Source organism: Salvelinus alpinus, chromosome 9 (genome assembly GCF_045679555.1).
Source record: "Salvelinus alpinus chromosome 9, SLU_Salpinus.1, whole genome shotgun sequence".
NCBI classification, from domain to species: domain Eukaryota; kingdom Metazoa; phylum Chordata; class Actinopteri; order Salmoniformes; family Salmonidae; genus Salvelinus; species Salvelinus alpinus.
In genome coordinates, this window is record NC_092094.1 from 40,159,929 (window position 1) to 40,184,789 (window position 24,861).

At 43.4% G+C, this 24,861-nt stretch overlaps 2 protein-coding genes and 1 pseudogene across 3 annotated transcripts in view; 1 reads left to right on the plus strand and 2 right to left on the minus strand.

The window, feature by feature from the left end:
- Positions 1-784: 784 nt before the first annotated feature.
- On the minus strand, positions 785-1,790 carry il17c (interleukin 17c). The gene is made up of 3 exons (XM_071415575.1): positions 1,764-1,790; positions 1,360-1,613; positions 785-1,160 (listed from the first exon to the last, which is right to left on the minus strand). The coding sequence occupies exons 1-3, from the start codon at positions 1,788-1,790 to the stop codon at positions 911-913; spliced, it is 531 nt and encodes a 176-aa protein (XP_071271676.1). The 3' UTR covers positions 785-910.
- Positions 1,791-4,210: 2,420 nt separating this feature from the next.
- On the plus strand, positions 4,211-6,786 carry LOC139530950 (piggyBac transposable element-derived protein 4-like; annotated as a pseudogene).
- A 354-nt stretch (positions 6,787-7,140) lies between these two features.
- Positions 7,141-24,861, minus strand: part of LOC139530052 (zinc finger CCCH domain-containing protein 18-like) — a 32,233-nt gene continuing 14,512 nt past the window's right edge. Inside the window, exons 10-19 of one of the 2 annotated variants that reach the window (XM_071326101.1) lie at positions 21,896-22,084; positions 21,605-21,730; positions 21,325-21,420; positions 19,896-20,981; positions 11,554-11,664; positions 10,117-10,316; positions 9,742-9,971; positions 9,232-9,328; positions 8,905-9,004; positions 7,141-8,182 (exon numbers count right to left, since the gene is read on the minus strand). In XM_071326101.1, coding sequence (XP_071182202.1) covers positions 7,981-8,182; positions 8,905-9,004; positions 9,232-9,328; positions 9,742-9,971; positions 10,117-10,316; positions 11,554-11,664; positions 19,896-20,981; positions 21,325-21,420; positions 21,605-21,730; positions 21,896-22,084 — 2,437 coding nt within the window. In that variant the 3' untranslated portion in view covers positions 7,141-7,980. Of the gene's footprint in view, positions 8,183-8,904; positions 9,005-9,231; positions 9,332-9,741; positions 9,972-10,116; positions 10,317-11,553; positions 11,665-19,895; positions 20,982-21,324; positions 21,421-21,604; positions 21,731-21,895; positions 22,085-24,861 lie in introns of both variants that reach the window. The other variant, XM_071326100.1, reaches the window with a different exon arrangement.

Genomic DNA, 24,861 nt, shown 5'->3' on the forward strand with positions numbered 1-24,861 from the left:
TGCAGCGCTTTCCATTGCGCGTTTTTTTGTTTAGCCTATGTAATAACGTTATTATACATTATGACCACCATGAAGCTAAATCAATATTTAATCCTAAATGAATTAACCTTGTCTACTGATCAAGTGGTCAAGCTTATTGGTCAAGTGTATAGAAAATCTGTCATTCTTGAATGTGTAGGCTGGACTAAATAAAGCAAGAGGGGCAGATATTTCATTAGGCATCTTTATTAAGGAATCAACAATAAAATCCCATAAATGATGCTACATTTCTATAAATGCATCACTACCAATCAATATCCATGGATATATATATATATATATTATTATTTTATTTTTTATTTAACCTTTATTTAACTAGGCAAGTCAGTTAAAAACAAATTCTTAATTACAATAACCACCTACACTGGCCAAACCCGGACAACGCTGGGCCAATTGTGCGCCGCCCTATGAGACTCCCAATGGACGGTTGTGATACAGCCTGGATTCGAACTAGGGTGTCTGTAGTGATGCCCCAAGCACTGAAATGCAGTGCCTTAGACCGCTGCGCCACTGCCTGTGGCGCAGCTGATGGGAAACAGCAACAGAAGAACACATGGATGTTGAAAGGAATAGGCAGACCTATTAACAAAAGTCACCAAAAACCATATATAAATAGAACTTTAGAACATTTAGAACATAGCTAGTTCAATAAATAGTCAATAGATCATTAAATAAATACAATCTTGCAACATAAATACTGTACACAAATAATTTTGTCTCATATAAAAATGCATGTATTCTCGATAGCTTATTATCCATAAGCATATTAAGTGCAATACTTTCAATAGCGTAAGTGCATTTTAAAAACAAACAACAAAATGTGAAACATGTCACAACAGTTTGTCTAAAAAATGTCCTCTATGAGAGGCAATCATATCCTACTCCTAACACAGGTGCAGGCAATGGGCACTTTGACAAAGTGTGATGTAAGTGAGTATTTTTCTGGGTTGTTCAGGCATACGGTCTTCATCAAAACCATCTGGGTTTGCTCTATAGGCACAGAGTTATATGCATGATGTTGGGCCCCGTGGTGTCCGGGCCCTTTAATGATGAGGCATCCCTCGCATAGACATTCAGCAACAACAATCTTTTCAGGGAATCGTCCCTCCACGCTATCGATGCTAAGGGAAAAGTGGCAATCCAGTTATCCAAATAGCCAATTATTAATCAATGCTATTCAAAAATGTATTTCTCAACCATATGGCATGCACATTTACTCAAATGATGTTACTGTCAGACTGATAATATTATGGATGCACGGCTAAAACAATGTTCGACCTATCAAAAGGTATTTACTTCGAGTAGAAAGAGATGCCTTACCTGTACCGCCAGGGGGAGACTGAACGATTGTTGTAGTCTACTGACTGTGAACGAAGCACAGTGGGGCAGGTCTTCTTCATACCCAGTTTGTGATACTGTGTTTCATCAATATGAACATCTGTCTGGTACCGGTTTCGGTGAAGGATCTTGAGAGCTCTATGCTCCAGTTTTTCTGTACTGAAGCATCCCTTATACTTGTGTGCCTCTGATGTCCATGTACATTTAGCAATAACAAGTCCAAGTAAAATTAGAGTCTGCAAAGGAATGATGAAATAAATTAATCAAAAACATTTGGAAATTGCCATTTGAATAAGGCCTATCCATAATGATGGATCAGAAGGCAACCCAACATGAATTGAGGTGTATATACTTCATTCCATCAGGGCAGTCAATCTCTCACTTACCTGCATAATCTTGAACAGGCCTGGCATGTTAAAATATCAAATATCTTGGTAGTAGAGGAGCCCAGGTGCTTTTGCTCGGTTTGTGCCATCATGCCCATGCTCCTACACAATTTATAGGCAAGTCTACAATCTGCTTGGGGAAATCCACATGTAGGAGGAAATGGAATATTGAGTTCCCTGCATCCTCTTTCCTACAGTGAGTGTCTACATTAAGATTACATCACCTGTTATTAAATTCATTTATATGAGCTCATGTGATTTATACTATAGCTTATACACATATAGATTTTTTTATCTGATGTAATTACTATATTGACGCTGACGACAGATCTAATATCAGACAACCTGCATCCCCTAGTCATTTATGACTGACAGTAATCTTACTGATATGTTCTCAGTCAAGACAGAAGCTAGGAATTATGAAGAAATGTAACAAAACTGTTCATTAATACATACAACGCTAAAACTGATTCGATCTGCATCCATCTATAAATGTAGCCTAATTGTGGCTTATCCTACTACACATTTTCAGTTTTCTACTAATAATAAATGTAACATACAATTATATATTTTTATGGTTAATTTAGTTGTTAGACCAATGGGCTTTTGCTTTGTTGATGATTTTGCTTTGTTCATCAGAGCATGATGCTTAAATTCTCATTACAGTATATTTAGCTGCTTCACTAGGCAACCTCATCAGCCTTCCTACAAGACCACAACTTTCTCCTGCAGCATGGGTCTTCCCACTCTGATGCAATCAATGGTTTTCATCAGCACAGCCACTTCAACAGTTAATTTTTTTTTCAAGTGTATGATTATAGAGAACAAATTGACAGTGATGTGAAGTATTGCTTTTTTTCTCCAGCTCTTCTCAAGTGATAAACTGTTTTATTTGTCCCACATTTTTAGTTGACACAGGAGTGTATGTTTGTGCTTTTGTGACAAAAGGCTTCTAAATAATCTATTTTGATAAAGCAAAACCATCTGAACCCCCATCTGAACCTTTTCCTTCACTACCATCAAATCAAATCAAATTGTATTTGTCACATGCGCCGAATACAACCGTAAAATGCTTAGTTACAAGCCCTTAACCAACAATGCAGTTCACACTGAGCAAGTCGATGCCACAGATTCCCAAAAGTATTTTTAATCTTTGTTTCTCCTGATTGAATTCATTCCAACAAAGATGGTTCTTGAACAGCATGACGTGTTTGTACAGCAGTGAGAGATAGGCATACAATAATGCCTTATCAGTGCATTGTAATAAACTATCGGGTGAGATTGTCAAAATGCCAGGTATTCTCACCATCAAGCCAATACATAGGCAAAGAGAAATCTGGAAAGGACTCCACATGGTAGAGTAAACTGTCAGAAGTCAACATGCTTCATTATAAATAGGTCGTTTTCTTTGTGATAAAGTAGAAGTTCCCTCCATCTGCAAGTTAATGAGCTGTCATGCAGATAAACTACTAGTTTGTTTCTTCTAATACATTCTGGTCATGATGGACCTGACCCTAGACTATCAATCTGCCACTGAATAACATGTCTAAGAGATACAAATTCACATCTGCAACTTTGAAAAGGCTCGGTGAAAAGATGAGTCTAGCCCAATAAGGGCAAGTACCATGAACTTTCCAATGATCAAATCCCTGCCCCGAAGAGCAAACATATTAAATCAATAGACTTGTACAATGGAACTTTCCAATGCTGGTACCTTGAACTTTCCAATGTCTGTTTCACTTTCCAATAATCAAATGTTAAATCAGAAGACTTGCACCATTGACCAGTTCAGCTGGGCTCACATTTCCACCTTACTAACTTTCAGTAAATTATCATGACATGTCACCTACATGGAAACATTTAATCTTAACCCTCCTGCTGTCCTCTGGTCATTTTGACCCCACACAGTGTTGACCCTCCCGCTGTCCTTGGGTCATTTTGACCCGACACTGTGACCCGGCACTATGTTGATTAACTCTCCCGCTGTCCTCGGATCATTTTGACCCAACCCGACACTGTGTTGTCCTCGGGTCATTTTGACCCCACACAGTGTTGACCCTCCCGCTGTCCTCTACAGCAGTGAAAACAATCACCTCCATGATATTATGCAACTTGAAATTTGATGACTTGTTCTAGACTGACCCCAGTAGTACAAAAGTGAATGGGTACATGTTCGTACATGTCCAGACATGTGGAACAGTGAAAACAATCCCCTCTAGGATATTATTCAACTTGACATTTGATGACTTGTCCTAGACTGAGCACAGTAGTACAAAAGTGAAATGTTGCCTTTATTCATGTATCCGTGTAAGCTGTAGGAAACAACAGATACTAATATTGTCATGGGTACATGTCCGTACATGTCCGGACATGTGGTCTTGTCCAAGGTGCTGAAGCCATGACAGTGCGTTTCACTGCTGAACAAGTTCTAGAACAGATTTTTTCAAATGTCCAGCAAGACTACTCTGATTCTGAAGAGGAAGTGGAGGATGTGTCAGAAGATGAAGATGGGGAGGAATACAACCCAGAGCATGATGCATCAGAAGAAGAAGAGGAAGAACTCCCTCAAGCTAAGAGAGACTTTCCTGTCAAAAAATGGCAAAATCAAATGGTACTCAGTAGCATATCACAACCAGGGCAGGGTGGCAGAGCATAAGGGCCTGGAGATGACCCCGGGACCCACAACGTATGCCGTTTCCCATGCCCATGACATGGCCTCGACATTCTACCTGTTCATCACACAAGCAATAGAAAAAATCATCCTGGACGTGACAAATCTGGAGGGGTTTCGAAAATATGTAGACAGCTGGAAAGGAATGGATGAGACTGCCTGCATGCCTCCATAGGGCTGCTAATCTTAGCAGGTGTATACAGGTCCCGAGGTGAGGCTGCAGCTAGTCTATGGGATGCAGAGAGTGGAAGGGCAATTTTCCGTGCCACCATGCCACTCAAACGCTTTCACATTTACTCAAGACTGCTACGATTTGATGACCGTGAGTCAAGACCTGCAAGACGTGCGAAAGACATGCGACAGACAAAGTCCTCTACAACCCAGGGCCTGACGTGACAGTGGATGAGCAACTGGTTCCATTCAGAGGTAGTGTATATAGGTTATCTAGGTATATCTAGGTTTCTTCCTAGGTTCTGTCCTTTCTAGGGAGTTTTCCTAGCCACCGTGCTTCTACACCTGTATTGCTGTTTGGGGTTTTAGGCTGGGTTTCTGTACATCACTTTGAGATATCAGCTGATGTAAGAAGGGCTTTATAAATAAATATCAAATGATATATATATAATACATCCGTGACTGTTTCTGTGTCAAATCAAATCAAATCAAATCTTATTTGTCACATACACATGGTTAGCAGATGTTAATGCGAGTGTAGCGAAATGCTTGTGCTTCTAGTTCCGACAATGCAGTAATAACCAACAAGTAATCTAACGTAACAATTCCACAACTACTACCTTATACACACAAGTGTAAAGGGATAAAGAATATGTACATAAAGATATATGAATGAGTGATGGTACAGAACGGCATAGGCAAGATGCAGTAGATGGTATAGAGTACAGTATATACATATGAGATGAGTAATGTAGGGTATGTAAACATAAAGTGGCATAGTTTAAAGTGGCTAGTGATACATGTATTACATAAAGATGGCAAGATGCAGTAGATGATATAGAGTACAGTATATACATATACATATGAGATGAGTAATGTAGGGTATGTAAACATTATATTAAGTGGCTTTGTTTAAAGTGGCTAGTGGTACATTTTTACATAATTTCCATCAATTCCCATTATTAAATGTTAGTGGTGGCTGTTTAACAGTCTGATGGCCTTGAGATAGAAGCTGTTTTTCAGTCTCTCGGTCCCTGCTTTGATGCACCTGTACTGACCTCGCCTTCTGGATGATAGCGGGGTGAACAGGCAGTGGCTTGGGTGGTTTCTGTGTGACACCGATACTAATAATTACCCACGATGCTAATCTCTTCTTGCCAAAGGACGTTGTCCTTTCCGGCAAGCCAGCAAAATATGGCATCAAGTCATGGGTGGCCTGCGACGCCAAATCCAGCTACGCTTGGAAGATGCAAGTCTACACCGGGAAGCCGACCAGTGGAGGCCCAGAGAAGAACCAGGGGATGTGGGTTGTGCTTGATGTGACAGAGGGACTGAGGGGTCACAATGTCACGTGACAATTTCTTCACCTCTTATGAACTCGGACGGCAGCTCCTGAAGAGGAACGTCACCATGGTTGGCACAGTTCGAAAGAGCAAGCCTGAGCTCCCACCTGCACTGATTGCGTCAAAGGACAAAGAGGTCTTCTCATCAAGGTTTGCCTTCACACCCACCACCACTAGTTTTCTACCTCCAAAAGAAAAACAAGAATATGTTACTTCTGAGCACACTGCACACAGAGGCTGAAATTAGCCATCGCCAGGACAGGAAGCCAGCCATGATCCTAGACTACAACTGCAACAAAGGAGGTGTGGACCACCTAGATAAGGTGATTGGAACATACAGCTGCAGAAGGATGACTGCCCGCTGGCCCCTGGTCATCTTCCACAACATCATTGATGTTTCCTCCTACAATGCCTTTGTGATATGGAGAGATCAACCCTAGCTGGATGCCTCGTAAGCGCAACAAGAAGAGGGTGTTCCTGGAGCAGCTGGGAAAGGCACTTGTAACTCCATTCATCGAAAGAAGGGAGCGTCTCCCCCGCACAGACGCATCTGCAGCAGTTGTGAAAGCTGTTCAGAGGGCCAGATCTCATGATCAACCTGAGGAGCCACTAGACACTGCCCCAACTGGGGCACGTAAGAGCTGTCAGATCTGCCCACCAAAGAAGGACTCTAAAACACATACTGTGTACTGCAGGTGTAAGAAATATATCTGCAAAGGCTGTGCACATGCATACTGTCACACATGTGCTCATTGGGGGTTTAGTCAAGGCGGGTCAGTTTGACCCGGAGCACACGGGGTGTATACAGAATATGAGGACAACGGGAGGGTTAAGATAGCTAGGTGGGACAACCACAAATCTCAGTCGTTATTAGAGTCAGTGCTAGTAGGGGCAAAAAAAGTGAATTGCGAAGCAGAATGCATTCGTGATGTCCTTGCCCCACCCTTGAAAGCACCACATTGTGTCCTGCCCATTGACATGCATACAATCTGCAGTAATCATGACGAGACTGTCCAGGTGTCTTAATTATATTTGCTAGTAAAAATGTATGTTAACATGCAGTACATGAAGCTCCATCTCTTGTGAGAAACAATATGAAACAAGCGATTGAAGAATTGATTCATCGAAGTCATGTAGGATCGTGGAAACGTAGCAGAGTGAGAGTGTGGAGAGAAGGAAAAGGCTCAGATGGTTGTGCTTTATCAAAATAGTTTATTTAGAAGCCTTTTGTCACAAAAGCACAAACATACACTCCTGTGTCAACTAAAAATGTGGGACAAATAAAACAGTTTATCACTTGAGAAGAGCTGGAGAAAAAAAGCAATTTGTCAATTTGTTCTCTTTAATCATATACTAGAGAGAAAAAAAAGGGTGCTTGTCATATGCTCACTATGATTGAAAACAGTATGTAAAATACGATAACACAATGCAGACCTAGAAGAGGAAAAGTAATTGGTTAAGATGTGACCACCATGAACAAGAGGTCCTTTGAGCGTGTTCAATGTTTCTGTCTGAATGAATACAGATGCTAAATGTTTGTACAGAGAACCAGTTGGGAGCCTAGAAGCGGTTTCCAGGATTTTTAGAATCGAACAGGGCAAGACCAACTCCAACCCCAAAATAACAACATAAAATTGAATAAAAATAAGACATGAGAGATATGAGACAGTAAAAGGGGCAGACAGAGTGGATCAAAAGTATATAAATTCACCTTATCATTGAGACAATGTCAAGATTCTCCTTTCTCATTAAACAGACAAGAGAGAGCAACAATGACACCCTGCTACTAAATTTATTCAGTACTGTAAAATCATCAAGACAACCTCTCTCTGAGGGCAAACAAGCAAAAATGTTTTGGTGGCCATTTTGTTGAGGAACAATTACACAATAGCCTTTACATTTTGGGACAGAAACCTTTTAAAAATCTCCAAAGAACGCTAGGCGTCATGAATGGGATTGGTGATTTTATGTCCCTTGATGCTTGATGTTGCCTGCGTGACTTGGGCAGACAGGCGGGCGAGCAGGGTGAGGGTTATTTCCCAGGGATCTTGGCCCTCTTGCGGGCGATGGCGTCCTCCACAGCTTTAAGCTGTTTCAGCAGCTCCTCACGGCGGGACAGTGTGCTGCTAGGCTTGCCTGAGCCCGGGCCGCCTGGGGGCTGCTTGCCTGAGCCCGATGACAACCCCCCTGGACCTTTCCCAGACGACTTGGGTGGTGGGGACAAAGGACGTTTTCTAAAAAGGGAAATCACAAGATTGGGTTTAGAGCCACATGCCTATGACAATTTAATAGGGTTATCATGGGGATACATCTACCAGGGTAGAGACGATACCTGTAGATTTGGCTCACATTGTGTGAGTTTTCTACATGGTGTGGCACCATGGTCACATGCCCTGTGTATTATTGGTGTTTATAAACTGGGTGGTTTGAGCCCTGAATGCTGATTGGCCACTCGATTTCCAACTAAGTAAGTCTCTTTAGCTTTACAGCATTGTGTCAGGTTCACTGTTGCCCTCCTTACACACTTGAACATAAAACAAGTATTGATTTGTCAAATCAGACCATTTGTATGACAAAATATAAATTCTTACTGCTCTAATTACGTGGGTAAACAGTTTATAATAGCAATAAGGCACCTCTGGAGTTTGTGGCTTATGGCCAATATACCACGGCTAAGGGCTGTGTCCAGGCACGCTGCGTCATGCATAAGAATAGCCCTTAGCCGTGGTATATTTGCCATGTACCACACCCCCTCGGGCCTTATTGCTTAAATATCATATACTTCTGGGATTCCACTTTCGTGACTTGTTCTACATTCAAAACAAAGGCTTGTGGTTGCTCTTACATCTTAAAATCACATCACTACTGCAGTGGAGAAGGGCAGCACCAACAAAGAGGTGGCAGGTTGGGGTCGTGTGTGTGATCTGGGGTGAGAAGCAGTACAGAGGGCACCTACCTTTCTCCCAGTGGGGGCATGGGACGAGGGCCCTGGCCTCTGGGCCGGTCCATTCTAGGAGAGAGTGGGGGCCGTCCAGGCATCCTCCTGTCACCACGACCTGCAGGACATTGAGGGGAAGTTGATTACCAACAATACCACAGGGACGTGTGGACAGATCATAGAGAATGCAGCCTATTGTGAGGTTTCTCTGGTGTTGGATTTCCACATTTGGGTTAACTGAACCACATATTTGTGTGTGTATGTGTGTGTGCATGTTTGTGTGTGTGATTTCCTTGGGAAGAACACATTCATCCCTGACTTTTCTGGACAGTTTGAGGCCCTCACCTCTCTCAGGAGACATTGCTATCCTCTTGCTGAGGGGAGAGGTCGGCCTGTCCTTGTCTGAAGGCATGTATCGCTTCCTGTTACCCCGCTCTGCCTGCTGCTACAGAGTGAGAGAGAGCCGTGGTTCGTCAGACATTCAACAAATGCAAAATGGAGTAGATTAAATTGAGATCAAATCACATCTTCAATGGTGGTATTCAAATAATGTTTGTACATCAGTTAACCGAGAGTAAATGTTAGAGAATACAAAAGTATTGTATACAGAGGCTTGATAATAATATATCTACTTATTCAGTCTCACTGATAACATCACAAGAGTATGAGGAAGTCAGACACTGACTGTCCTTCCCCAAAGTCAAAACCCCGTAATGACATCAGTGTCACAGGGTGTGATATTAGTGTAACTCGTATCTACATATTCTTCAGAGAACTTCAAAGACTCATCACTTGTAGTCTACCTGGGTTGGGGTAAGAGAAGTTGACTTCCAACAGTAATCCAGTACTAGTCACCTTGTTGAGGAGCGTGAGTTTGATGTCTTTGTGCTGGCCGTAACCTCCAGGGGGACCCATGGGCGGTCCGTGCGGCGGGTGCATGGGGTGGCCACCAGGACCATGGCCCCTGCTGCCAGGCCCAGACCTGGGCATGGGACCGTGAGTGTTTCTGGGAGGGAGGCCTGAGGGATCCATCTTCCTCCGGTCCTCCCTGGGGGGATGGGGCTCATCTTTCTTAGTGGGCTTCCCTGTGTGGAGAGCACTACGTATGTCACCAACAACCACTAAATGCTGCGATTCTGTTATAGCTGTGTCACACCAACCTAAACACAATACAGAGTGAGTCAAGAGTCACTCTGTAACAAAAGCCTATAACAAAAGCCTGACCACTACCTTTGTCCTTGTTGGGGCCCCTGTCCCGTGGTGGGCCCTTCTCCTTGCGGGCATGGGGGTGTCCTGGGGTTGGGGAGCGGGAGCTGGCTGACGACACAGGGCTGGCCAGGTCGGCGTACATGTCATCTGAGTCAGCGCTCCTCACAGAGCTGCTGCTGGAGGCCGAGGACACGCTAGACACACTGCTCACACTCAGAGACCTGCACAGAGACCACACAGAACACAGGGAAAGAGACTCAGTGCTGCTCCACAAAAACACATTGTTTACACGTAGTTTAACTCATACGTCACAGTAAAAATATATATATTATAGAATGAGAAAAAAGTTATGATTACAACACACACGTACAGAGAGTAACAAATGAGTGAATGGTGGGGCAACATGGAGAAGATATCAAACAAATGAATTACAGTTAAGATGAATGAAGAAAAGCAGGTGTAAAGGGAAAAGAAAAGGCTGATAAAATTGACGTAGTACCTGGATTTTCTACAAAGTCGACCAGTGGATACATAGCAAGAAGAGAGAAAGGATTCAATACATGTCCGTTTCAAAGTGCTTTACTAAACACCATTATTGCCAGCTTTTAAAGCAGTCATATCTGGCTTTCTATATGTAGTTTGTTCAGTGTGGTTTGAAAAGAAACCAAGTAACAATCATATCCACATCTTGTCGATTTGGAGGATTACCAATATCCTAATAATTAAGCTGTGGGCGGATAAGACTACCTGCTCAAAGGAATACCCGTTCAACATCACTTCCTCAGACGTTACGTTGTAGTTTATTCTGTATTTGTGTGTAAACCAGTGCAATGCTCATTTATCCTGAGGTGTAAAGTACTTAAGTAAAAATATTTGAAAGTATCTGTACTTGACTATTTAAATTTGACAACTTTTACATTACTACATTCCTAAAGCAAATTTTATTTTTACATTTTCCCCTGACATCCAAAAGTACTCGGTATATTTTGAATGATTAGCAAAGCACACACTTGCTTCGTTTGTAAATTATGATTGAGTGTTGGTGTGCCACGGGCTATCCGTGGTTTGCTTAATATAAAAATGTTTTACCTTTATTTAACTAGGCAAGTCAGTTAAGAACAAATTCTTATTTACAATGACGGCCTACCAGGGAACAGTGGGTTAACTGCCTTGTTCTGTGGCAGAACAACAGATGTTTACCTTGTCAGCTCAGGGATTCGATCCAGCAACCTGGCCCAACGCTCTAACCACTAGGCTACCTGCCACCCCATTCCCAATATAAGGAATTTGAGTATATTTTAGCAATTACTTTTAGACTTTTACGCAAGTAGTATTTTAGTGGGTGACTTTCACTTTTACTTCTATTAAGGTATCTTTACTTTTACTCAAGTATGACAATTGGGTACTTTTCCACCACTGCATTTACCCAGCAGTGGAAGTAGGATCTGTTTTTTCTACCTGGACTTCTTGGATCCGGAAGGTGAGATGGATGCAGAGGAGGAACGAGATCTTGAGCGAGAGCTGGAGCCAGAGTAACTACTGCCACTCACACTGCCACTGACCGTCTGCCTGGAGCAGGGGAATAGAAAAACAGGAGAGGGGGGAAAAAGGTATATATTTGAGTTAATGAAAAGATCAGCATACTTTTAATAGCAGATTGTACATCACTGTAACAACGCATCAGTCCCATTGCATACTTGGCAAGGGTTTATAGGTCATATTCATATAATAGAAAATAAACTATTGTCCCTGCAGAGGAGGAATGGAGTGTGGTATCACATATGACGGAAGATTTTAGTCAGAGCAGGAGTGTTGTTGTAGAATGACTGTGAGAAGGCCACTTTTGGTGACTTTTTAAAAGGACATTCTACTCCAAAATGCATGAACATTTAATTATGTTGCCACCAACTGAAATATAACTGATGGTCGCCTCTGCACTGTAGGGAGATTATGAGGAGCAAGCGGTGGCTGTGTGCTCGTGGCGCTCAGCCGCGCCACTGCTCTCTCTGTTTACTTATATACATTGTAACTTATCTTAAAAGGATAATGTGAGATTTTTGCATGGCTCTGCGTGCAGTTCGAAGTTAGTGTTAGCGCAATGACTTGAGTCTAGCATAGCTAGCTATTCCCATAGACCTCCAGTCAGTGCGCTAGTTAGAAACAGCGCTGACGCTCGTTAGCAACCTCCTAACTGCACACAGAGAAAAATGGTGTCCATGAGTTCATGACTTAATTGGCAAAATCTCACCATATCCCTTTAAAAGCGCATCCCGGCAGTTTCTTTTTTTTTTTTTTAAATATAGGAGAAACACTAACATAAACTGACTGACATAAACTGAAGTTCACCCGAGAGGAAAACCCAGGAAACAGCCTACAACAGCATCATGTCTTCAAGTCCTACTCATCTTATCAAGCTAACCTACTCATCTTATCAAGCTAACCTACTCATCTTATCAAGCTAACCTACTCATCTTATCAAGCTGTCCTACTCATTAGAGGTCGACCGATTATGATTTTTCAACGTCGATACCGATTATTGGAGGACAAAAAAAGCAGATACCGATTAATCGGCCGATTTTTAAAATGTATTTGTAATAATGACAATTACAACAATACTGAATGAACACTTATTTTAACTTAATATAATACATCAATAAAATCAATTTAGCCTCAAATAAATAATGAAACATGTTCAATTTGGTTTAAATAATGCAAAAACAAAGTGTTGGAGAAGAAAGTAAAAGTGCAATATGTGCCATGTAAGAAAGCTAACGTTTAAGTTCCTTGCTCAGAACATGAAAACATATGAAAGCTGGTGGTTCCTTTCAACATGAGTCTTCAATATTCCCAGGTAAGCAGTTTTAGGTTGTAGTTATTATAGGACTATTTCTCTCTATACCATTTGTATTTCATATACCTTTGACTATTGGATGTTCTTATAGGCACTTTAGTATTGCCAGGTTAACAGTATAGCTTCCGTCTCTCTCCTCGCTCCTCCCTGGGCTCGAACAAGGAACACAAAGACAACAGCCACCCTTGAAGCAGCGTTACCCATGCAGAGCAAGGGAAACAACCACTCCAAGTCTCAGAGCGAGTGACGTTTGAAACGCTATTAGCGCGCACCTCGCTAACTAGCTAGCCATTTCACTTCGGTTACACCAGCCTAATCTCGGGAGTTGATAGGCTTGAAGTCATAAACAGCAGAGCTGCTGGCAAAACGCACGAAAGTGCTGTTTGAATGAATGCTTATGAGCCTGCTGGTGCCCACCATCGCTCAGTCAGACTGCTCTATCAAATCATAGACTTAGTTATAACATAATAACACAGAAATATGAGCCTTAGGTCATTAATATGGTCAAATCCGAAAACTATCATCTGGAAAACAAAACATTTATACATAAAATACGGAACCGTTCCGTATTTTATCTAACGGGTGGCATCCATCAGTCTAAATATTCCTGTTACATTGCACAACCTTCAATGTTATGTCATAATTACGTAAAATCCTGGCAAATTAGTTCGCAATGAGCCAGGCGGCCCAAATTGTTGCATATAGCCTGACTCTGCGTGCAATGAACGCAAGAGAAGTGACACAATTTCACCTGGTTAATATTGCCTGCTAACCTGGATTTCTTTTAGCTAAATATGCAGGTGTAAAAATATATACTTGTGTATTGATTTTAAGAAAGGCATTGATGTTTATGGTTAGGTACACGTTGGAGCAACGAGTCCTTTTTCGCGAATGCGCACTGCATCGATTATATGCAACGCAGGACACACTAGATAAACTAGTAATATCATCAACCATGTGTAGTTATAACTAGTGATTATGATTGATTAAGTTTAATGCTAGCTAGGAACTTACCTTGGCTTCTTACTGCATTCGCGTAACAGGCAGGCCCCTAGTGAGGCAGGTGGTTAGAGCGTTGGACTAGTTAACCGTAAGGTTGCAAGATTGAATCCCTGAGCTGACAAGGTAAAAATCTGTCGTTCTGCCCCTGAACAAGGCAGTTAACTTCTTCGGGGTAGGGGGCAGCATTTTCACTTTTGGATAAATAGCATGCCCAAATTCAACTGCCTGCTACTCCTCCCCAGAATATAAGATACGCATTTTATTAGTAGATTTGGATAGAACACACTGAAGTTTCTAAAACAGTTTGAATGATGTCTGAGTATTACAGAACTTATGTAGCAGGCAAAACCCCGAGGACAAACCATTCAGAATCTTTATTTTTTAGAGGTCACTGTCTTTTCAATGAGATTTCATTGGGACACCAGATTTCTAAGGGCCTTGTTTGCAGTTCCTACCGCTTCCACTGGATGTCACCAGTCTTTGGAAATTGGTTGAGGTTATTCCTTTGTGTAATGAAGAAGTACGGCCATCGTAAATGAGGGTCACTTGAAGTAAATTGTTTGAGAGAGGCACATTACCAAAAAAGTTGCGTCAGTTTGTTTTCTTTTTGTATTGAACACAGATCATCCCGTCTTCAAATTGATCGATTATTAACGTTTAAAAATACCCAACGTTGTATTACAAAAGTAGTTTGAAATGTTTTGGTAAAGTTTACATGTAACTTTTGATATATTTTGTAGTGACGTTGCGCAAGTTGGAAGCTGTGTTTTTCTGGATGAAACGCGCCAAATAAATTGACATTTTGGATATATATCGACGGAATTAATCGAACAAAAGGACCATTTGTGATGTTTATGGGACATATTGGAGTGCCAACAAAAGAATTTCGTCAAAGGCATGAATTATATATTTTTTTCTGCGTTTTGTGTCGTGCCTGCAGTGTTGAAATATGCTACTCTCTTTGTTTACTGTTGTGCTATCATCAGATAATAGCATCTTATGCTTTCGCCGAAAAGCCTTTTTGAAATCTGACATGTTGGCTGGATTCACAACGAGTGTAGCTTTAATTTGGTATCTTACATGTGTGATTTAATGAAAGTTTGATTTTTATATCATTTTATTTGAATATGGCGCTCTGTATTTTCCCTGGCTATTGGCCAGGTGGGACGATTGCGTCCCACCTACCCCAGAGAGGTTAACCCACCGTTCCTAGGCCGTCATTGAAAATAAGAATGTGTTCATTGAGAACTTGTGGTCAATCCTCAAGAGGCAGGCGTACAAATAAAACCCCACAAATTCTGACAAACTCCAAGCATTGATTATGCAAGAATGGGCTGCCATCAGTCAGGATGTTGCCCAGAAGTTAATTGACAGCATGCCACGGCAGATTGCAGAGGTCTTGAAAAAGAAGGGTCAACACCGCAAATATTGACTCTTTGCATCAACTTCATGTAATTGTCAATAAAAGCCTTTGACACTTATGAAATGCTTGTAATTACACTTCAGTATTCCATAGTAACATCTGACAAAAATATCTAAAGACACTGAAGCAGCAAACTTTGTAGAAATTAATATTTGTGTCATTCTCAAAACTTTTGGCCACTACTGTACATGGAGGTTGGTGATCAGTTCCAAAGCACTCTACGTAAATGAAATTAACATAAAAACACAAATATTTGTACTACTTTTCACATCCTTTCAATATTATAAACCACTAAAAGTGGAGATCAAAGAAAAGCATTCATACAGTAGCCTATTCAAGATGTATGCATGCATGGTATGAATTTAAGTAATAGATCATGTTCCACTAAATAGAAGGAGTCAAGCAAAAGTGGAAAAATGCCACCCCATTGACTATGAATCATTGCTGAACAAAATTACTAACATAAAAAGTGTGGTAAAGTCATTTTACATGGGAGGACAATGTGTCTTTAGAGCTGCAGGACCACTGGACAAAAAGTTTTACATGAGGTTATCCACAGGGAACACCACGCCACACACATAGTGTGAGCCTAGTGTATTCTACCAAGGCAGGCAGAGAAACCACAGCCAGTGGCTCGGCCCCACGCTGTCCTTTCCTTCCCTTCTACAGCACAGCACCAGACCTAGGTTCTTTCCGATGAAGGCCCAGCCATAGTGTCACCTGACCCTGAGACAGAGGATAGCTCTTCCACCAACACACAGCAATGCTCACGGAAAAGGCCCCTCCTGATGCTAATCTAGCTACCATACAAAGTGTCTTTGTGAGCTGAGGGATACCGGTCATGCAAGTTCAATAAAAATAAAACACACCCACACAAATACGCCTGGTATTAGGCCTACCTGTGAAATACAGCCTGAAAATAAGGTAAACAACTTGATTTGTAAAAGATCAAAATGAGACCCAGTGAAGTCTCTAGCTAGCGGAGTAGCAACGGAGTTCTCTGCAATAAGCTATTGTACTGAACAAAAATATAAACGCAACATTCAACCATTTCAAAGACTTCACTGATTTACAGTTCATATAAGGAAATGATTCATTAGGCCCTAATCCATAGATTTCGCAACTGGGAATACAGATACCAGAAAACCAGTCCAGTATCTGTTGTGACCACCATTTGCCTCATGCAGCGTGACACATCTCCTTCGCATAGAGTTGATTAGGCTGTTGATTGTGGCCTGTGGAATGTTGTTCCACTCTTCTTCAATGGCTGTGCTAAGTTTCTGGATATTGGCGGGAACTGGAACACGCTGTTGTACACGTCAATCCAGAGCACCCCAAACATGCTCAATGGGTGATATGTCTGGTGAGTATGCAGGCCAAGGAAGAATTGGGACATGTTCAGCTTCCAAGAATTGTGTACAGATCCTCAAGAAATGGGGCCGTGCATTATAATGCTGAAACATTAGGTGATGGCGGCAGATGAATGGCACTTTAGGAAACAGCAGAGGGAGCACCCCCCTATCCACATCGATGGGACAGCAGTGGAGGTGGAAAATTTTAAGTTCCTCGGCGTACACATCACTGACAAACTGAAATGGTCCACCCACACAGACAGTGGTGAAGAAGGTGCAACAGGAGGCTGAAGAAATGTGGCTTGTCACCTAAAACCCTCAAACTTTTACAGATGCACAATTGAGAGCATCCTGTCGGGCTGTATCACCGCCTGGTACGGCAACTGCACCACCCATAACCACAGGGCTCTCCAGAGGGTGGTGCGGTCTGCACAACACATCACTGGGGGAAAACTACCTGCCCTCCAAGACACCTACAGCACCCAATTTCACAGGAAGGCCAAAAAGAAAATCAAGGACAACAACCACCCGAGCCACTACCTGTTCACCTCGCTATCATGCAGAAGGCGAGGTCAGTACAGGTGCATCAAAGCTGGGACCGAGAGACTGAAAAACACTTTCTATCTCAAGGCCATCAGACTGTTAAACAGCCATCACTAGCAGAGAGGCTGCTGCCTATATACACAGACTTGAAATCATTGGCCACTTTAATAATGTTCACATATCTTGCACTCATCTCATATGTATATACTGTATTCTATTCTAGTGTATCTTAGTCTATGCCGCTCTGACATTGCTTGTCCATATATTTATATTTTCTTAATTCATTCCTTTACTTAGATTTGTGTGTATTGGGTATATGTTAAGAAATTGTTAGATATTACTTGTTAGACATTGCTGCACTGTCGGAACTAGAAGCACAAGCATTTCGCTACACCCGCAATAACATCTGCTAAACACGTGTATGTGACCAATAAAATTTGATTTGATGACAATGGGCCATTGGATCTCGTCCCGGTATCTCTATGCTTTCAAATTGCCATCGATAAAATGTAATTGTGTTCATAGCTTATGGCTGCCCATACCATAACCCCACTGCCACCATGAGGCAATCTGTTCACAACGTTGACATCAGCGAAACGTTCACCCACACGACGCCATACAGGTGGTCTGACGTACTGCCAAATTCTCAAAAACAACATTGGAGACAGCTTATGGAAGAGAAATGAAAATTATATTCTCTGGCAAAAGATCTGGTGGACATGCCTGCAGTCAGCATGCCAACTGCACGCTCCCTCAAAACTTGAGACATCTGTGGCATTGTGATGCATGACAAAACTGCACATATAAACGCAACATGTAAAGTGTTTGTCCCATGTTTCATAAGCTGAAATAAAAGATCCCCGAAAATGTCCATACGCAACAAAAAGCAAATTTCTCTCAAATTGTATGCACAAATTTGTTTATATCCCTGCTAGAGAGCATTTCTCCTTTGACAAAATAATCCATCCACCTGACAGGTGTGGCATATCAAGAAGCTGATAAAACAGCATGATCATTACACAGGTGCACCGTGTGCCGGGGACAATAAAAGTCCACTCTTAAATGTGCAGTTGTCACAAAACACAATGCCACAATTTTGCTAACTGCAGGAATGTCCACCAGATCTGTTGCCAGAGAATTTAATGTTGATTTCTCTACCATAAGCCACCTCCAACATTGTTTTGGAGAATTTGTTATTACATTCAACCGGCCTCAACCGCATACCACGTGTAACCACGCCGGCCCGGGACCTCCAAATCCGGCTTCTTCACATGCAGGATCTTCAGAGACCAGACACCCGGACAGCTGATGAAACTGAGGAGTATTTCTGTATGTAATAAAGCCCTTTTGTGGGGAAAAACTCATTCTGATTGGCTGGGCCTGACTGCCAAGTGGGTAGGCCTATGGTCTTACTGTAGAATGAAGTGTTGAGCTTTCGCCAGGCATAATGGGACCCATCTCATCAAAAAAGTTCAATCAAGTTTGACATAAAGCACCTGGAAGAACATCAAGACTCTTGGAAGAATGTTCTATGGACAGATGAGTCATAAGTATAACTTTTTGGATGACATGGGTCTCATTATGCCTGGTGAAAACCAAACACCACATTCCACAGTAAGAACCTTACACCAACGGTCAAGGATGGTGGTGGTAGTGTGCTGGTTTGGGGATGCTTTGCTGCCTCAGAACCTGGACGACTTGCCTTAATAGAAGGAACCATGAATTCTGCCTGTATCAGAAAATTCTACAGGAGAATGTCAGGCCACCCATCTGTAAGCTGAAGCCGAAGCGCAGCTGGGTCATGTAGCAAGACAATGATCCAAAACACACAATCAAGTCTACATGAAAATGGCTAAAAGGTATACACATTTGAAACTTTGCCGTGGCCTTGTCAAAGTCCAGACCTAATCCCAATTGAGATGTGGCAGGACTTGACACAAGCAGTTCATACTTGAAAACCCACAAATGTCACTGAGTTAAAACAGTTCTGCATGGAAGAGTGGGCCAAAATTCCTCCACAGCGATGTGAGAGACTGATCAACAACTACAGGAAGTGTTTGGTTGGAGTCATTGCAGCTAAAGGTGGCACAACCAGTTATTGAGTGTAAGGGGGGGGCAATTACTTTTTTACACAGGGGCATTGGGTGTTGCATACCTTTGTTTACAAAATAAATTAAAGAAGTATTTAACTGTTGTGTTATTTGTTCACTCATGTCCAGTTTATCTAATATTAGGTTATGGTTGAAGATCTTTTAACATTCAGTATCAAAAATATACAAAAGTAGAGAAAATTAGAAAGGGGGTAAATACTTTTTGTACATGTACATGAACTAACAGCTTAGGGGCATTAATGTAAATTTTTTATAAATTTTATAGCCTAGACTGAAAATACCATTATTACGATATTTTTTTCACTGGCCAAAGCAAGCCACTGACATGAATGATTGACAGGCCCGGAGGGTGTCCAAAACATCCCTAGGCAAGCGGGCAGCCCTGTATGTCGAGCCCTGTTACACCTTCGTATATCATTGGATAACCTTGAGATTTCAGGTTGGCTGTGTTGAATGTGACAAAGAAACTTGTGATAGACAAATGGCCATCTCTGACCAAATGTGTACTTCTGTCCTACCTCCTGGGTGGGTTGTGCTGCTGCCGCTCCTTCCGTCGGCCCTCCCGCAGGTTGAGGGGTTTGCCCACCTCCCGAGGTGACACGGGTCGGCCCCCCTCCCGAGGAGGCACGGGTCGGCCCCCCTCCCGAGGCGGCACGGGTCGGCCTCCATCCCGAGGAGGCACGGGCCGGCCTCCCTCCCGAGGAGGCACGGGCCGGCCACCCTCCCGAGGAGGCACGGGTCGGCCACCCTCCCGAGGCGGCAGGGCTCGGCCCCCCTCCCGAGGCGGCATGGCTCGGCCCCCCTCCCGAGGCGGCATGGCTCGGCCCCCCTCCCGAGGCGGCATGGCTCGGCCCCCCTCCCGAGGCGGCATGGCTCGGCCCCCCTCCCGAGGCGGCATGGCTCGGCCCCCTTCCCGAGGCGGCATGGGTCGGCCCCTCTCCCGAGGCTGCATGGGTCGGCCCCCCTCCCGAGGCGGCATGGGTCGGCCCCCCTGACCATCCCGAGGCGGCATGGGTCGGCCCCCCTGACCCTCCCGAGGCGGCATGGGTCGGCCCCCCTCCCGAGGCGGCATGGGTCGGCCCCCCTGGCCATCCCGAGGCGGCATGGGTCGGCCCCCCTGGCCCTCCCGAGGCGGCATGGGTCGGCCCCCCTCCCGAGGCGGCATGGGTCGGCACCCCTGACCCTCCCGAGGCGGCACGGGTCGGCCCCCCTGACCCTCCCGAGGCGGCACGGGTCGGCCCCCCTGACCCTCCCGAGGCGGCACGGGTCGGCCCCCCTGACCCTCCCGAGGGGGCACGGGTCGGCCCCCCTGACCCTCCCGAGGGGGCATGGGTCGGCCCCCCTCCCGAGGGGGCATGGGTCGGCCCCCCTCCCGAGGGGGCATGGGTCGGCCCCCCTCCTGAGGTGGCATGGGTCGGCCCCCCTCCTGAGGTGGCATGGGTCGGCCCACCTCACGGGGCTCGCGGGAGTTGCCAGGCTTAGCCCCCTCTAGGGTGGGTTTGGGGGGTTTCCCAGGCTGGCCTGGCAGTGGTGGGCTTGGAGCCTTCTTGGGGGGAGCCTTCTCCCTACCAGGAGGGGAAGGCGCACCAGGTTTCGACGGGATGCTTAAGGATGATAAGGCATTGGTTTGTTGTTTGGCATGCAGCATTCACACACGTCACATCCATGAGGGAAAAACACATGCTTTGTTCAAGAGACAGTGATTCAACAGACTAATACTAGAGGCATGCTAGCTACATGTCTAAGATGAACAATACAGCATGTGCATTACATGCAAACTACCCTATTATTATGTAAGACTTTGAAGTATTAATATTGACTCAGTATCTATATTGACTTGAGCCATGAAAGGAAAAGTACATATGATCTGTGTGAGTTGTGTATGGAAGTGCACAGCACAACTGATGAATATACATTATGTCTATGGACGGATGAGCATAGCTTTACCCTTTGGGCCCTAGGGCCAGTGGGGCCGCTGCTTTATTCTTGGCGTTTCTCTGTGCTGAAGGGGTCGGAGAGGGAGACGAGGAGAACGATCTGGACCTGCAGTGAGACAAACAGGAGGCCACGTTTAATACAACCCTAAGTCATCTCCGATCCATGATACATATCAGCTCTCTTATGGGAGACCTGAGATTACAGGTTACCATGCTCTCAGTGAATGGGTGTCCTATTCAACACACAGTGTTGTGGGGGTGGACAGACAGGCAGTGTGTGTGTTATGGACCTGGAGCGGCTGCCGCTGAAGGAGCTGTGCTGGGAGGAGTGGCTGGAGTACGAGCTGAAAGACGAGGTGCGAGAGCGAGACCGAGATGAACCGGAGCCTGTGTAGGAGGAAGTGCGGGACGAAGACCTGCAAAACAGAACCCACAGTTAACCTCACTCTTTAACACATGCACAGAAACCCATAGTACTCAAGTAGATATAACTTACTGAAGAATAAAAACATTGTTTTAAAGTGTTGATTTAAGGTGTTACCAGAGTACCAGACTAGAGGTAAGGCTGAATTGAAAGCTACCTAGAGGAGTTGGACAGTGAGACAGAGGATCCAGAGGGCCGGTGACGCCGGCGGCCCCGCGGTGGTGACCCGGACATGCCCGGACGTATCCTGGGGGATTTAGACCGGCGCCAGGGGTCCTTCCACTCATCTGGCCGCTTGGACATGGATATCAGCTCCGTTTTGAGAGGCGGCTCCATCATCGGCCGACTGGGAAGAGGGGTTGAGAGAGGCAATCAAATCAATCACACGTTTAGCAATAAAGCATCACAAATGAATGAGACAGAAATACAAAATAAAAAAGGTTCCATACACTGTTTTCATTCCTCAGTTTATGTTCATTACATAGTATGGCAAGACATCCCTTCAGTTATTCCCAGGTAAGAGAAACAAAGACACTGAAATCACAACATGATATGTTGCAACATTCCTGGAGGAGATGAGCGCAGAACAAGCTGTCACAGAACTTATCTGATGACCCCCCAAAAAATGATTCACACATTCAAAACATTCTGCACAAAAGACTGTTCCTGTGATGGCAAAAGAATGTTCAGTGACGGCACCAGTCCAGTCACTGACTGATTGGAGGTTAAAGGGATGCGATGTTTCACTGTCCTCTCTGTAGAGTCTGTAGAGTAAGGTATGGATCAGAGCTGTTTCAACACTGGGAATCTTTCCCATTTACTCAGCCAAATATTTGGACAGATGCTCGAACAGAAAGTCTCAACAAACACAGAGCCAAATCTGATGCTGCAGTGTAAACACACAGCCTAGACTACATCATATGCTGATGCCATGTTATGCACTCATCTAGGCCATCATAATCACAGTTCCAGTACTTGTATGGCTGGGTATAACCTAAATGTAGGCCTAACCTCTTTTGAATAGAAAGCCAACAGTTCTTTGTTGCTTCTTGTGTGTGGCGAAGATTCCGGTATTGGAGTTTCCCAACCTGAACATTCGCGCTTTCATACAAAGCTAGTAAATAAGGTTTGTTTACCAGAATACCAGTAAGAATTTCACTGTAAGGTCTACACCTGTTGTATTCGGCGCATGTGACAAAAATAAGTTGATTTGACTCAATTTCGAGTCTCATAGCAAAGGGTCTGAATACTTGTGTAAATAAGGTATCTGTTTTTTTTTGTATAAATTTGCAAATATATAAAAATAAAAAACTGTTTTCGCTGTGTCATTACAGGGTATTGTGTGCAGTTTGCTGAGGTGTTTTTTTATTTAATCCATTTTACAATAAGCCTGTAACGTAACAAAACGTGGAGAAAGTCAAGGGGTCTGAATACTTTCCAAAGGCACTGTATGTGTATGTATATATATATATATTTTGAAATGTTTACACTTTTTTCATTACTACATGATTCCATATGTGTTATTTCATAGTCTTGATGTCTTCACAATTATTCTACAACCTAGAAAATAGTACAAATAAAGAAAAACCCTTGAATGAGTAGGTGTCCAAACTTTTGACTGGTACAGTGTATGTACAGTTGAAATGGGAAGTTGACATACACATTAGCCAAATACATTTAAACTCAGTTTTTCCACAATTCCTGACATTTAATTCTAGTAAAAATTCCCTGTCTTAGGTCAGTTAGGATTACCACTTTATTTTAAGAATGTGAAATGTCAGAATAATAGCAGAGAGAATTATTTATTTCAGCTTTAATTTCTTTCATCTCATTCCCAGTGGGTCAGAAGTTTACATACACCCAATTAGTATTTGGTAGCATTGCCTTTAAATTGTTTAACTTCGGTCAAACGTTTTGGGTAGCCTTCCACAAGCTTCCCACAATAAGTTGGGTGAATTTTGGCCCATTCCTCCTGACAGAGCTGGTGTAACTGAGTCAGGTTTGTAGGCCTCCTTGCTTGCACACGCTTTTTGAGTTCTGCCTACAAATTTTCTATGGGATTGAGGTCAGGGCTATGTGATGGCCACTCCAATACCTTGACTTTGTTGTCCTTAAGCCATTTTGCCACAACTTTGGAAGTATGCTTGGGGTCATTGTCCATTTGTAAGACCCATTTGAGACCAAGCTTTAACTTCCTGACTGATGTCTTGAGATTCAATATATCCACACAATTTTCCTCCCTCATGATGCCATCTATTTTGTGAAGTGCACCAGTCACTCCTGCAGCAAAACACCCCCACAACATGATGCTGCCACCCCCGTGCTTCACAGCTGGGATGGTGTTCTTCAGCCCCATTTTCCCTCCAAACATAACGATGGTCATTATGGCCAAACAGTTATATTTTTGTTTCATCAGACCAGAGGACAATTCTCCAAAAAGTACAATCTTTGTCACCATGTGCAGTTGCAAACCGTAGTCTGGCTTTTTTATGGTGGTTTTGGAGCAGTGGCTTCTTCCTTGCTGAGCGGCCTTTCAGGTTATGTCGATATAGGACTAGTTTTACTGTGGATATAGATACTTTTGTACCTGTTTCCTCCAGCATCTTCACAAGGTACTTTGCTGTTGTTCTGGGATTGATAATCACTTTTCCCACCAAAGTACGTTCATCTCTAGGAAGCGTCTCCTTCCTGAGCGGTATGATGGCTGCTTGGTCCCATGGTGTTTATACTTGCGTACTATTGTTTGTATAGATGAATGTGGTACCTTCAGCCGTTTGGAAATTGCTCCCAAGGATGAACCAGACTTGTGGAGGTCTACACATTTTTTTGAGGTCTTGGCTGATTTCTTTTGATTTTCACATGATGTCAAGCAAAGAGGCACTGAGTTTGAAGGTAGGCCTTGAAATACATCCACAGGTACACCTCCAATTGACTCAAATTATGTCAATTAGCCTATCAGAAGCTTCTAAAGCCATGACATCATTTTCTGGAATTTTCCAAGCTGTTTAAAGGCACAGTCAACTTAGTGTATGTAAACTTCTGACCCACTGGAATTGTGATACAGTGAATTATACGTGAAATAATCTGTCTGTAAACAATTGTTGGAAAAATTACTTGTGTCAT